The following is a 15175-nucleotide window of genomic DNA, read 5'->3' on the forward strand; positions in this document are numbered from 1 at the left end:
TATATATATATATATATGTGTATATATATACTAAAATAAACTACTACTTACTACTTGTACTACAAAGTACTATTCCTACTTCACGTTTTTTCACTTATCGCAGGGCTTCAGGATACGGATCCACCGTGATTAACGAGAAACTACTGTATATGAGTCTGAAAAGCAAGAGGTGTATTTTTACATCGTGGTTGCATCCTAAGTTGTTCAAATTTACGTTGTTAATGCTTTTTTTTTCAATCTGCAGTTGGATCATCACCCTCCTCCTTCACGCTGCCAAAAGGCAACACTCTGACCTCATCCATCCCCACCAACTCCTACTACCCAGGTAAACACCATCTCCTTCTTGCTTTCTCGTTCTTGCTTGCAGAAAACACCGCGTTTCTCTCGCGGTCTGAACGGCTGCGTTGACAAATTCAGCTATTAAGAAAAGTGGGAAAATTAGTGTCACAACAGATTAAGAGCCATTGTTGTTTTGTCTTTTGTGTTTGTTTGTTTTCAACAAGTTTTAACGAGTTTTACATTACTAATTTAATTTATAAAGCAATACTGTAATGCGAGACACAACTGGGCTCGATATATTTGACAAGTTTTAAAACTTTGAAAATTATTTCACAATTGAGAAAACAGATAAATTAACCCAGGGTGGCTTTAACCCCTCCGCTACATTTCTTGTTTTATGGCACTTCACAATGACGGATTTGAGTTGTTCAGTTATGGCTTTAAATAATATCCATAATTGTGTGTCTTGTGTAATTACTTCACAGCCCATTGATTAGGCGGAGTAAAGGGCAGCGAGATTTATAATCGGCTAAACTTACTGTATAATTAGCTTTTCCAGATGTTATGAACCGTTTCTTGGTGTTTTGTTTGGCAAGAAACCGAGAAAAACAAAGTGTCCTTTCTTTTTTGTCGATGTTGTTTTTTGTCTTTTGCTGACTCTTTCCTCTTCCAACTTCTGCACTTTTTCTGGCGTTTGAGCAGATCCCTTTGTGCCGACTGCCATCTTAGGTGAGACACTTTCATTGTTCTCCGTTTTGACGCTGTAAAGAACAAAAGTTGCATTTTACTTATCCAGTGTCTTGAAGCTCCAAAAAACATTTTATTTTAAGTAAATGACTTTTTCTTTAGGTTATTAATTAAAGATGGCTTCCTCACCTTCATACCTGCCTGCTGCTTCCTCCTCTCTCCCCCCCACCCCCCACCCCCACCCCCACTCCTCGACCAATCGAGGAGAGCTCTGTCTGTCTCCCGTGCCGAGGCTGGCTTCACTCCATCCCATCCGCATTGCGTGTCGTGCGTGTGACGTCACTTAACGTGTTTGACCTCTCATAAGCATGGACGGACATGTGGACTGGATGTTGGGGGGAGTGTCTAAGGGAGGGGGCAACGAGTGGGCAACCACAGCAGCAGCACTGGCACGAACTGTGTACGAGTAAAAGCAAAAAGACTCTTTGCTGAAAATAAAACACAAGCTCCGAACAGCTAAAGTTTAGCCTTAGCAGCGCTGCCCTCCCCTTCCTCCTCCCCCTCCACTCTCCTCACTACACGTTTAACTCCCCTCCCTCCTTCCAAAACAACAACCTTTTCTATTATTCTTTTTAATGTTGCTCTCCCCGCCGCCTTTGGCAAAACGCTACTGACCTACTTGTTTCTGGTTTTGGTTTTTTTTTTTGCCAGTTCGTACATCTTGTTCAGCGATAAAATAGAATCACGAAAAGCATTTTGTTCTTCTGTTAATTATTACTGTCCTTTGTTGCATATCCAGAAAAGTGCAGCTTCTCAGGCGAGCAGATGCTTTTATTCTCTACCAGCCGAGCGCAGAATGCTGCTTCCAAGTGGGGCACTAGGAGCCGTAATAATTAAACACTCAAGGCCACGAAAGAAAGAGGCAACAAGCGACTCTTCAGCTTTACTACAAATGTCAGAAGTTTAGTTATCGTTTTTGTTTTTTTGCACCAATGCAACTTACAGCAGCGCATTTCATCACTTCTCCCGTGACAGCTGCTGATGTTAGTTCCACGTTTAATGAAGCACGAGGCGATTAGCGTCAAATTAAAGCGTCCAGAAAAGGTTGCGCGCTTTCAGTCATGGCATTTTCTCATCAGTCGAGGTTAACAATCAAAACAGATTAGAGCGTTCGGGATTGATTAATCTCACGTTCCTTGTGAAAGCAGGTGTTTCCACAAGCACATGCAAAATTTAATTAGAGCAATTACGGGAGGAAAAAGTCAGAATCCTCCAAAAACAAAAACAAAAAGTAGCTTGTTAAAATATTCAGCTTTCCATTATTATTTTCTCCCCAAAAACTCCATGACTTTCTTGTTTTGTTTTTATTTCTTTAACATTTTTTGTCTTGCACTGTTTAAATTGCCCCATCCATCCACTCAGCATCCCCCCCGCCCCAATGAGGCTTTTTGAACTAAGCAGGCATGTGATCTTGCCCTGTAGCGTAGCTCTAAAACGACTGTAACAGGTTCTCATGCTGTATTGTTGCTTATCCCCTCTCTCCTGTCTCTTCTCCTCTCTCTCTCTCTCTTTCTTTACATACGTAACCTCTTATGTATCTGCTATCTAAAAAGTGCCCATTAATGGTAAGTTTTCCCAAGTGGCCCCTGGGTTTGGGGAAGGAGGCGATGTTTCACTCAGAAAGCGAGCCAGCGCTGGCCGCTTCTGACGTTCTCACATCCATTGCATGACCAGTGGACATGTTAGCATCTCACCACCATTAGCTTAGCATGGTCAAAGTGCACACAGCGCCCCATGTCGGCATCACCCCATGCATTCTCCTCCCATCTCTTCTCCCACCCTCCCAGGTTCTTCCTCTGTTTTGATGTTATTATTATGATTTATCTTGTAATTTTTACATGAATAAAGGGGGAAATATGGGTGGGCGGGGCTAAATCTACGCTGTGTCTCTGTGATGCTTTTGATGGCGCCTGCTGCAACATGCTCACTTGTGGCCCCACTGCACCCCCCACCTCTCCCCCCACCTCACATCCTCCTCCATGTTTCTGGACACCCTCCATCGTCCGCTGGCTCCCCCAAAGCATCTGTGCCTCATGTCTGCCACTGACTGGATTACTGTATGAAAGAGCTGGAACGCTACATGAGCTGCAGCCCAAACCAACATACTGTCCTCGCAGCAAACACAGCCAACCTGTTGTTTTACAGCATCTTTATGAGCACTCCTCTAACGATTGATCTCTGCAGTTTCTCACAGCTGACGGACATATACACCTTTTTTTTTCTCGACAGGTGTCATAATAAATGCTTGTAATATAAGCATGCTACTTAAAGGAATAATCCAGTGACCTTTGAAGTGATGTTCTAAGTAGTTATTAATAATTAGTGCCTTAATGGTCATGATATCAGCCTCAGAGCATGAAGTGATGGGAAATGAGGCAAAAATATCCGCCTGGCTAGGCTAACAGCTGCTAGCCTGGATGTTAAAACTGTGCTCTGTGACTGACGTCACGGCTCATAAGGTATTAATTAGACAGAACATCGCCCCAAAGATGGTTGGACTATCCCTTTAAACCAGCTATAGCGTTCAGTATTTTCCAGCCACACTGAGACAGATGGACGTGAACCTTCCCACCACATGACTCATCCTATTACTCAATGATGTTGTGTTGTTGTGATCATCCATAACAAACAGATTACTAGCTGAGAGTTGTTTATCAATCTGGAGGGAGGTGACATAATGCTTAGCAGTAAATGGGATAATGTGCCATCTGTTCTATGAGAATATTGAAGAGATAAACTAATCATATCAACTTTATATGATGGTAAAAGTTGTAAAAAAAACTTTTTGTCATTTGCTGTGTCAAGCCTTATGTCACCCTGCTGGACCTGCTGTTTAAATCAGAGTTCCCTGTCCTCAAGCGTCCGGCCTGTTTTTGTGTCCCCCTCCACAGATGAGAGCCAGAACATGAGCAGTGACACGAGCAGCCTGGTGCAGTCGCACACTCACTCGCTGAGGAAGCGGGAGCCCGTGGACGTGCCGTACCAGACGGGCCAGCTGCACCCAGCGATCCGCGTGGCCGACCTCCTCCAGCACATCACCCAGATGAAGTGCGCCGAGGGCTACGGCTTCAAGGAGGAGTACGAGGTAGGACGCCACCCTCCTCCGCGGAGGCGGCGGGGACACGTGAAGCCAGGCCGCAGACCTGTCGCATCCCCACGCCGGCTCTTAAAAGGAAACGTTTGTCAGCTCGATGCAAGTTTATGTGCGTCACAGCCTCCAGTCTTGTCGCTTTCCTGTCTGTCACTTTTTGTTTTGCACCACAGAGCAGAACCGGTTTGTTGCTTCCTAGATTCACTTTTATGATAAATTGTTAATGTGCCCTGTCTCAGCGAGTTCACATTAGTTTATCTCTTTCTTCTCGTTTTCAGTGTCTTTATGTGTCGTGCTGTTCTTCACATTCTCCGTGGTGGCTCGCCTGTAGGCCAATGTGAAAAACCAAAACGCTCCCCCTAAATACAAAATTTAAAAAAACAGTGTGAGGAATGGTGTGTAAGCTTATGTCCTGTACGATTAGAGCCCACCGATGGCAGCCAACTGCTCCCCTCACAACAGCACCTGTAATCTGACACCAAAACAAAGGATTTTGCCCCAGAAGAGCATCAGTCTTGTTTTCCCTCATTAGTGCAGGAAGCTGGCAGAGGTTTGGCTGCTCTCCATCCTCCTCAGCATCCCTCGGTCGCCCACCTCCCTCCCTGATGTTGTAACAGATCATCTTCAGGTTGAACTTTTTTTAATCATTCATCCTCACCATCTCATCTGCATCAATCTGACCTCAAGATGGTCTTTTGATCCATTTCTGTGCCCATTTTCTTTATACCGTACTTGTCGCCGTACACGTCGCACCGCCGTATAAGCCGCATCAGTCCAAAAATGTTTAATAAAGTAGAAAAAACTTTTCTTTTTTTTAATCGCTTTGCCGTATAAGTCGCATCTATTATGCATCACCGCTGTCAACCTGGAAATGTGGGCCGGTGTTGTGCCAAAAATCTATTGGTTGCCAAATGGTAACCATGGGAGCGTGCACGGGAGGACTTTAACAAGAATTTAACAAGATTAACACCTAAAAACAATTATTTGTTTGCTCGACATTATAGCAAAGGTGTGTTTAAGTCTAACTTTTCCTTAATAAATGCACCTTAATGGTCAAATCAGCTGCATTTCAAAAATCGATTCGCAGCTGCTGCAGCGCAGAGAAAGGACTTGCGGTGCATTTCTTCAAAATTTAACAAGACAACCACCTAAAAACAATTACTTGTTTGCTCAACATTATAGTAAAGGTGTGTCTCAGTTGAACTTTTCCTAATAAATACACTTTAATGGTCAAATCAATTGCATTGTGCCTGGGCGGCGCGGCGACATGCAGCTGATTTGTTTGTTCAGGAGTTCCTGAGCGAGACAAAGATGGCTGCTATGGCAAGCCAAATGTCTCATTAATAGCCACTTTTATCTAATAATGAGACACTTGGCTTGCCTTATTAGTCGAGGGCCCTGTAGCGGCTGAAAATGGTAGTGTTCAATATTTTCCATGTCAGAATGAATGAAAATTGTCAGAACAAAAATTGGGTTTTAAATATGGGGGGGAAAAAACGTATATTAGTCACTTCGGTGTATAAGTTGCAGGACTTGCAAATTTATGCAAAAAAAAAAAGTGACCTATACGGCGAAAAATACGGTACTCATTGTTGCCTTTCCAACTCCTGATTCTCTCCTGTTAAGTTTTTTTTTTTTTTACTCTCGTCCCTTTTATTTGTTCACATTTTCTGCTTATTCATTATATTTTTGTGATTTTCTTAATCGCACCTCCCATGTTCCTTGCTCAGCTTTCTTTCCCTCTCCTCGTCTCCCACCGTACCTGCTGCTGCCATATGTGGAGACCTGTCAATAATTCCCTCCTCGTAGCTGTGGAAGGAAATAAAACATGCAGCATCAAATCACAGAGTGGGCAGAGTCCTTTGAGCTGCCCTGCAGACCTAATACATTTTGGATAAAAGGGTTTTGAGTTTAGCCAACTACTGCATGGATGCAGAAGTGACAATTAAAGGGATGTTAGAAAAACTAAAGCCTCAGGGTGCTTAAAGGGTGTGACGGAGCACATTCTCACTTATAGAGAAATCCATTTGTATGTTGTTCCACTGCTGTCTCCTGTATCTCCTAAGGTTAATGCCCTTTTTAACCGTTTCCATTTTTCATAATGAGATTGGAGCCTAGCGCATCTCTAAACCTGTTGACTTACATTGTACTATATCTCTCTTTGACCCATGCTTCTTGTTATTCTGTACGTTAACTTTGGATCAGATAAACGAGGTAAGACGATACTTTTGGTTACTTGTGAGTTTTGCTTTTTTTTTTTTTTTTTTATCTATTTTTCAATTAATGTTCTAGACAGGGATAAAAGGAGTAAACCTGACAGATCCGTAGTGATTGTGGACATTTTTTAAGGTCCCAAGTAAATATTATGACTTTTTTTGAAAAGGGCATTTACCAACAGATGTAAATGTAGGGCTGCACAATATTAGGAAAACATGCAATTATGATAATTATTGTTGACTATTGCGGTGATGTAAATTGTAGTAATAAAACCAATTTTTGTTCATTGTTATATCCAGAACCCATTCCATGTTGCTTTCAGCATTTTGGACATTATCATCTTTCATATTTAAGACATTAGGGTCCATTTGGTTGCCCAGTAAATCCTTTATGTGCAGCTTCTTGATGCAAAATATTGCAAATCATTACAGTGTTCATGTTGTGACCATTGATGATGCAATGAGAATCAATTTTTCATATATTGTGCAGCTCTAATTAAAGTGTAATTAAAGAGTTTAACAGTGTCATATGTTGCTTTTTACTTATTCCGGTCATGTTTTGACAGTGTCATTGGAACATTTAAAATCATAAACATAATTTAGAGCCAATCCTTCGCTGAAGACTTGCATGTCGCCCACCGCCTTTCATCCATCAGCTTTAGCCTCATCTGACAGTTGTAGCCTTTTTGAGTAAACCTTGAAAATAGTGTTGTTTGGAAAAATGTGATGTCACAAAGCGTCATGCTTAGTGTATGTGTTAAAACTGACTCTCAGCGACCACCGCAACAAAGATCTGCTCCATATTTGTAAAGATTGAACGAATCGCAGCAATGGTGGCAATCAGCTTGAACTGGGATGGTTCCTAGATCCAAAGAGTTTTTCCTGAAAGTTTCATCAAAATCCATTTAGATAAGGATGCACAATATTGGATTTTTGGCCGATATTGGACATGTTAAAACTTGTTTGGCTGATAACTGATACCAATACTGATATTTTTTTCCCTAAACCTACTTACAGAGACTACATAGCTTTCTCTGCTGTGGAATTAAAATACTACATTATTCTGCATGGTCTTTGCAAGTTTGGCATACTACCAAATGCAGATGCCAAAAAGGGGTCTGAAAATGATGTAACACTATATAAATATTATATATATAAACAGTTCCTTTTATATCGGTGAGTTATTTTGATGGAATGGCCAATGTCCGATATTTAACTTTATCGCTAATATTGGCTGATACCGATACCATGCCAATAATATTGTGCATCCCTACATTCAGGTGTTTTTTTCCAATATTTTGCTAACAAACAAACAAGTTTGAGGCCAACAGGTAAAGTTAAACTGCTAAAGTTTTAGGCAAAAAAAAAAAATGCAATAAGTTGCACTTACAGTAAGCGTTGTAAATGAGTCAACATTTTACAGTATCTGTAAAACTGACTGAATTTTGTGTTTTATGAAGTCGGAGGGCTGTGGCGGCTTTTGTTTAAAATAAGTTTGCTTCAGATGTTAATCAGTTGTATTGAACGATTATTCCCTGAGAGCAGATTTCATGACTGGAACGGTAGAACGCAATAGGAGGACACTGTAAAGCTCTTTACAAAACCACATTTGCAAAAGCTGGACAGTTTGTGGAAATACTGTGAAGCTTTTGCAACGTGTGAAAAAAACTGTGCATGTTAAAACAGTCCTGCACATTGGAGAGCCATTTGTAAAATTACACTGTCAAAAATTAACAGCAATATTTTAGTTTATTTAGCCTTTCATAAGAAAAAAAGGTTTTTTTTCAAACTCGTATTTTCACCATGTTATTCATACATTTATAAATGTCAAAGTTCCAAACTAAATATTTAATTTACAAGCTACATATTTAGTTTACAAACTAAATATTAACTTGTAAGTTAAATATTACATTAGCAAGCTAAATATTTAGTTCCACACTAAATATTTAGTTTACAAACTAAACGTTTATGTCCAAGATAAATGTTTAATTTACAAACTAAACATTTAACTTGCAAGTTAAATATTTAGTTGGTGAACTAAATGTTTAAGTATAAATTAAATATTTAATGTTCAATCTAAATATTTATTTTCAAAACTAAACATGTAATTTCCTAACTAAATATTTATTGTCCAAGCTAAATATTTAATTTCCAAACTAAACTCATAATTTCTAAGCTAAACATTTAATTCCTAAACTGAATAATTAATTTGCTAACTAAATATTTAGTTTAGATCTAAAAAAAATTTCCAAGCTAAACATTTAATTTCTAAAATAAATATTTAATTTGCTAACTAAATATTTAGCTCGGACCCAAATGTTTATTTTCCTAACTAAACATTTAATTTTCAAAATAAATATTTTATTTGCTAACTAAATATATAGCTCAGACCTAAATATTTATTTCCAAAATAAATATTTAAGTAGCTAACTAAATATTTAACATGCAAGATAAATATTTAGTTTGTAAATAAACAATTAGGTTGGACATAAACATTTACTTTATGGCTTGCTAACTAAATATTTAGCTTGCAAGTTAAATATTTAGTTTGTAAACTAAATATTTAGCTTGTAAATTAAATATTTAATTTGGAACTATGACATTTATAAATGTATGAATTACATGGTGAAAATATGACCTTGGAAAATATATATTATTTTCTTATGAAAAGCTAAATAAATCAAAATGTAGCTGTTAATTTTTGACTGTGTAACTTTACAAATGGCACCCCATAGCGCGCTTTGAGTAAGCAGCTGCATCAAAGCCGCCATGTTGCCATTGTCCTGCACTTGTTTTCAGCTTGTGTCAGAGCAGAAGTGTGCAGAATCGTGAAGCACTTTCCCCACAAATCGGAACAAACAAATGAAGTTCATTTGAACGAGTCTTTTCTCGCTCAGTGATTAATTACAAACCGCTCTGCTTCGGTGTTAGCATCCAGTGTTTTTTCATCTTTTGCTTCTTTTTCCCATCGTGTGCACCGTATGTCAAGCCCCTGCTGTGTGGAGGTTTCCCCACAGCGACTGTATGCAGAGAGAGCATTTTGCCTTTCGTTTACAGTTGGATACAAAGAAACTGCTCAAGAAACAAACTGCTCTGGGACTGCAGAGCAGGAGTCACGCTGTAATTAAAATCATACTAAGTTGGATCTCTGCCAGAGGGAATAATCTGAGGATAATAAACAAAAAACCTACCTGCAGATGCAGTGAAGCACAAAAACATCCACTAAATAGTTTCATGGCTCAAGCGCTGTTGTGTTTCGCCTCCTGCTTGAGATGATCATTTCCACATATATATATATTTTTACCGTTTTTGGACTCCATCTGAATTGAAACAGGAGGTCGTTTGTTTAAAATAAAATCAGATTTGTCTTTTATCTTTGTCCTGGAATCTGTGATTTAAGACCTTTATGCTTTGGAGCGACGTAGACACGAGAGGAGAGGCCTGACTAATCCATCTCGGAGACACGCGTCCATCATCCCTGGAAGGATGGGACGTATTTTTAGCATTTTAAAGCCGTTTCTTGGTGAAGTCACTAATCTCTCGGACTACATACAGAACTATATGTCCTTGTGTGGTGTCTGAGGGGCTTTTTATGTTAGACAAACAGCCTGCTGCCTGCCACAGCACTTAGATGAATGGAAGCATCACGTCCCGGATGAGTGATGATTGAATCTAGCTCCAAACGCTAAAAAGCAACTCTTCCCTCCTTAACCTCTCGTGCACGTTTTGTTTTATTTTAGTGTATTTTTTGCAGAAGCGCTGTAAGTTATTAGCTGACTTTTCACACGTGCGTTATCTTACGATCCAAAAGGCAGATTAACATTTTATTTTGTCCAGCCCAGTCTGCTTGGAGCCAACCTTTCCCGGCCCTGCTGGGCCGCGGCGGACCGGCATCGAGGATGTATTTTCATAATTTGGTCTAATTGTGCCTGGTGTGCCATCAGAATAGGAATCTTCCCCGCGAGACATGATAAATATTTCATGAGAGTAATCTGAGCGGAGCAGTTTTGATCTGCAGACGATGAGCGCGCTTTTTTTCCCAACTCTCCCCCCCAACGAGCTGATTGAGTCCTTCAGAAGAGGGAGGCAGACAGGTCAGCCCAGGAGGGGGGAGCAGCCCTGGGGGAGAGGTTTGAGTGCGGTGCCCCTGCCCTAATGGCGCTCATTTTTTGACTCTACTCCCTGGGATCCCCCTCTCTTGCTGCGTTTCATGTCTGATTATGATGTGAATGTTTTTTTTTATTCTGCTGAACTGAAAGAGGAAAAGTGCGTTCTTCTACCCTGGTTATCATTTAGAGTGCTTACACATGACTCAATATTTCATCTCCCGCTTTCTGTTCTCTGTTTTCTCCCTTTGCAGAGCTTTTTTGAAGGACAATCTGCCCCTTGGGACTCAGCCAAAAAGGATGAGAACCGCATGAAGAACCGATATGGGAATATTATTGCATGTGTGTACAAAGCACCTCTTCTTTCTCTGCTCGTGACTTTTTATTTATTTTATTATTTTTTTGTGTGTGCCATTCCCGTGCTTTGGGCTGATTTATTGGCCAGGCTTGTGACTGGATGACTCTAAGCTGCTCAAATAGAGTTTTATTATCAGCCAACGAGCGCAGCTTTGACCTTTCCTTTCTGCTTTTATATTCATGCTGCCTTTTCAGTTAGGAGAAATAGGCCACGCAGGACGGGATGTCAGCTTTAGCAATGTTAGGAGATCTGAATTTATTCTCTGTTGTTTTCCAGCATTTGTATACATTTGTTAGGAGGTTAAAGTTAGAGCTCGTATGATTTTTGTTTAGAAGCAAAAAGCTTCATATCGCCGCCTTCCACGTCACAGTTTTGCACAAAGATCTGTTAGCACTCAAAGTATGTGATGTTATTACCACACTAAATATTAGCTCTAAATATGTCAACCTGACTGCTACATCCATTTTTGAGCTTGAAATGTTGATTAGCTGTGGTAGCCATCTTGAATTAGGTGCTAACAGACACGTCACGATTATTAAGAACTTAAATTCAACGTTTCTTTCTTGCGTCACACCTGCCTGACTGTGTAAAGTGATGTTTCATCCCCGCTACCCCACTTTGATTCATGCCTCTCCAAGACGCACGTCTGCCGCTGCTTTTCCACCTCCATCCCACTTTTTTAATTTCTCCCCCAAAACTTTCTTCCCCGTTTGTCTCTCCGTCTCCTCCCTTTATTTGGCCTCGTTAATATGATTAATTCAACACTGGTTTCTTCCTCTCTGCCTCTCTTCCAGATGATCACTCCCGTGTCAGGCTGCAGACCCTGGAGGGGGAACAGAGCTCCGATTACATTAATGCAAATTACGTTGATGTAAGTACACACACCAGCCAGCGCCACCACCGCAAAAGGTCACTACGCTTCCTCTCGGGGAGGGAGAGGGCGCTGGTGCCTCCATCTCCGAAGGGCCTGGGAGGCAGCGCAGCTCCAGCTGCCTGTCCATCACATGCACACACACAAGTAGTCATACACACATACCAGTTGTCTTTCTATTCAACTTTAGAGGCCAGCTGTATCCCTCTGCTTATTGGATACATTAAGAAGCATAAAGATCCGAGGCTGGCAGCGCTGCAGCAGAGAAAAGACAAAGCAGCTCACAGGGGAACTGAGTTTAGGCCTGTCACGATCACAAGTTTTGCTGGGTGATTAATTGTCTCAGAAATTATTGCGATAAATGATAATATTGTTTGAATTTTGACAATAATTAGTAATTATTGTCAAATTTAAGAAGAAATGTTAATTTGTTTTGAGTGTAGTACCTTTTTTGGACCACTGGATGGCAGTATAAGACTGTTTGAACCGAAGGATGGATAGTGAGGGAGCGAGCAACGTGTCTCTTTAAGAAAATGGGAGGGAGGCCCCTTGATGTGACATGGGCTGTCTCTTCACCGGAAGAGCACCGGAGTTGAGCTTTTTGTCATCCAGTGTCTCCAGTAGAAAGAGAGACATGAAGAAACAATAAAGCCGATGAATGAAAATGAGGTCGATAATTTTCATTTATCATGCAATTAATTGATTATTGTTTATGGCGACAGGCTTAACTGAGATTACAGTTTTCAACTTTGCTTCCATCTGAAAACACATATGTAAAAATAAAATTGGATAAGTACTTAAAGTACAAATCTTACAAGCACTGTAATGACTTGGGATGCCTTTACATGTAAGTAAAAGTTAGTAAAAAGTAGCACGAGGCAGGAAAATCTTACTCACTTAGCCCACACATTAGCCAACCTCCTGATCTGACCTAATTTGCTGTTAAAAGCAGCGTTAGTTGCAGGATGTGACCAATCACAGCAGCTCACTGGCCTCCTTAAGCAGATGCTTCCGCTCCGTGTGTAATAGTCCAAATCTCTAAGTGGTTATCCGCTCAGGAGAGAACTTCAGTCTGTCTCCCGTCTTCTCTTTTCCATCCCGTCCTGTAATGCGGTGATTTGTAATCTCTTGTTACTCCCTTAAACATAAATTCATAATGCAAGGTGTGCCGCAGCAAAAGCAGCAGGCTTAAATTATTTACTTTAGTTTATGGCCCATTATGCTGCGGAGAAGACGCACAGTAGAGAGTCCCATTAGAAGATAAGAATATACGCATAATAAAGAGGCTCCTGATTGAAAAGGATTTCTGCCGCTACGCCAGCGTCGTTGGAAAAGTACTTAGTAGAAACTCAAGCAGATGGGTAATGATGTTTTTGCTCTTCAGAAAGCTTTTTAACTCATCTAAAAGCTTGTTCTGCCAATAAACCGTTACGTGTAGAACACTTCCCACAGCGTTTGTTTTTGTGCTCTATTATACTTCTGATTATTTGGAGTCGTGTACGAGGGAGCGGAGCGGGCGCATTTCTCTTCTCTGCAGTTGATTCAGCATTTTCATAAACATTTAGGACGCGGTGAAACAGTGTAATGGTCTGTTGCTTGTAGACTTGTGTGTGTATGTGTGTGTGCGCACGTAGAGGCTTGCAGGGTTGCTCTACTCAGTGTTGGAAGTTGTTCACCAGAATCTTGTCACTCAGGTGCTCAGAACCATGTCCCCTAAATGTTCCTGCTCGTTTACATTTCCTTTTCTTTGCAGGATAATATATTCATTGCCTTTTTTTTTTTTAATCAGCATTGTCAAACTCTTCACTGCAATCTGTTCTCTGAATGCATCCCCAAAAGTTTTTTGTCATTACTGTTCTGCATTCTCTCTGACTTGAGGAATGAAACCCAAAGTGTTGGTTTTGTTTGAATTTTACCAAAACTAATCATCCGACTGTAATTAGTTATTTTGTGTTTAAATGAAAGGCCCTGTAATGTTGTGAATGTGGATGTGGGGGAGCAAGGGGATCCTAAAGCCCCTCTCACCTCTAGTTTGCAGCCTCTGGTCTTAATCAGGCTCCCATAAATCGGGTCCTCCTGGCTTCAATTTCCAACATTTTTCTAGACATGATAACTTTAATACAACTTGCTTATATCATTCTAACCTACAAAGCGCTCAACAACCTAGCTCCATCTCATCTTATTGTTCCATATTTTCCTAACAGAGCACTTTGCTCTCACACTGTAGGCTTACTTGTGGTATCAGGCTCCTTTCTTGTGGAACCAATTTCCAGTTTCTGTCCATGAGGCTGACACTTAAGACTTTCCTTTTTGACACATCCTATGGTTAGGGTTGGCTTATTATGCTGCTATAGGCTTAGACTACTAGAGGACAAAATGACCGCATTCCCTTAAATGAAATGTTACATTTAAATAGTTTTCATTTTATATTATTTCTATCTTAACATGTGATTCTTGACCTGCCATTGTGTATCTGTTCCTTTCAAATCCAGCTGGTCAAAGCAGATAGACGCTTGTCCTGAGCCTGGTTCTGCTAAAGGTTTCTTCATCATGAAGGAGTTTTTCTTTTCCACTGTCGCCTTCATGCTCGCTCAAGATGAGAGTCTGCGATGAAGTTGAATTCAAAGCAGTCTGCTCCTCAGATAAATAATGTTAAATTATTATTTTTATATATGAATGTTTCTGTTCAGTGCCCTGAGACGACTTCTGTTGTGACTTGGAACTTTATAAATAAACTTAATTAAATTGAAGATTTAGAAATACTTGGAATACTTCAATGGTTTTCAAATTGTGGTACAGGTGCTGCCACTGGTACTCAGGATCTCTTTAGTTATAACTCCAGAAGAAATGTTTGTCTTAAATAAAAGGTTAATTGAAATGAAAGCTGTAATAAATCCAATGATTATTTTGAGAACCCCTGAGGAAACCGCAGTGCATGATGGTTAACCAGCATGCTAGTGGCTACTTAAGCAGTAACAGTAAAGTCTCCATGTGACCTGTTGGGGAGAATAGGTGTAAAGCAGTGAGAAAATAAGTTTATGTGCAAATGAGTGAATGCAAACTTCAACCCAACGCATCAGACATCTTTCTGGTTTGGTTTGGTTGAACTCACTGTTGTCTGGTGACCACTTCATGTCTACTTTTGAATGTTGTGTCCTTCAATTTGTGAAGTTCAAGCAATAATATATATATATTTTTTTGCAATTTCAATTTAATTTGGACTTTTTTTTTATCCGATTTAGTAAAAGTACTCATTAAAAAGTGAATAGACTGCATTTATAAAGAGAGCCACTCGAAGATCTCTTGAACTACATTCATGCAGACATACTTGGACTATTCCTTCTCTTACGATCTACCCAACGTTTCTACACACTCTGACACTGATGAATAGGAACACAGAGTCCAATGTCTTGCCGGGGGACAGTTTGACATGTGGACCAAACTGTCAACATTTTGATTGGAGAACATCTCGGCTGCAGCTATCCCAGAAAAGATGGAGGGAAAACT

At 40.3% G+C, this 15175-nt stretch overlaps 1 protein-coding gene across 1 annotated transcript in view; it reads left to right on the forward strand.

The window, feature by feature from the left end:
- LOC119414282 (receptor-type tyrosine-protein phosphatase mu) overlaps window positions 1-15175 on the forward strand; it is a 203234-nt gene that overhangs the window by 142971 nt on the left and 45088 nt on the right. Inside the window, exons 18-23 of the mRNA XM_037681376.1 lie at window positions 245-325; window positions 982-1008; window positions 3918-4111; window positions 6323-6331; window positions 10694-10781; window positions 11592-11668. Coding sequence (XP_037537304.1) covers window positions 245-325; window positions 982-1008; window positions 3918-4111; window positions 6323-6331; window positions 10694-10781; window positions 11592-11668 — 476 coding nt within the window. The remainder of the gene's footprint in view (window positions 1-244; window positions 326-981; window positions 1009-3917; window positions 4112-6322; window positions 6332-10693; window positions 10782-11591; window positions 11669-15175) is intronic.

The sequence above is a fragment of the Nematolebias whitei genome, chromosome 9 (assembly GCF_014905685.2).
Source record: "Nematolebias whitei isolate Nwh7 chromosome 9, NemWhi1, whole genome shotgun sequence".
NCBI lineage: Eukaryota > Metazoa > Chordata > Actinopteri > Cyprinodontiformes > Rivulidae > Nematolebias > Nematolebias whitei.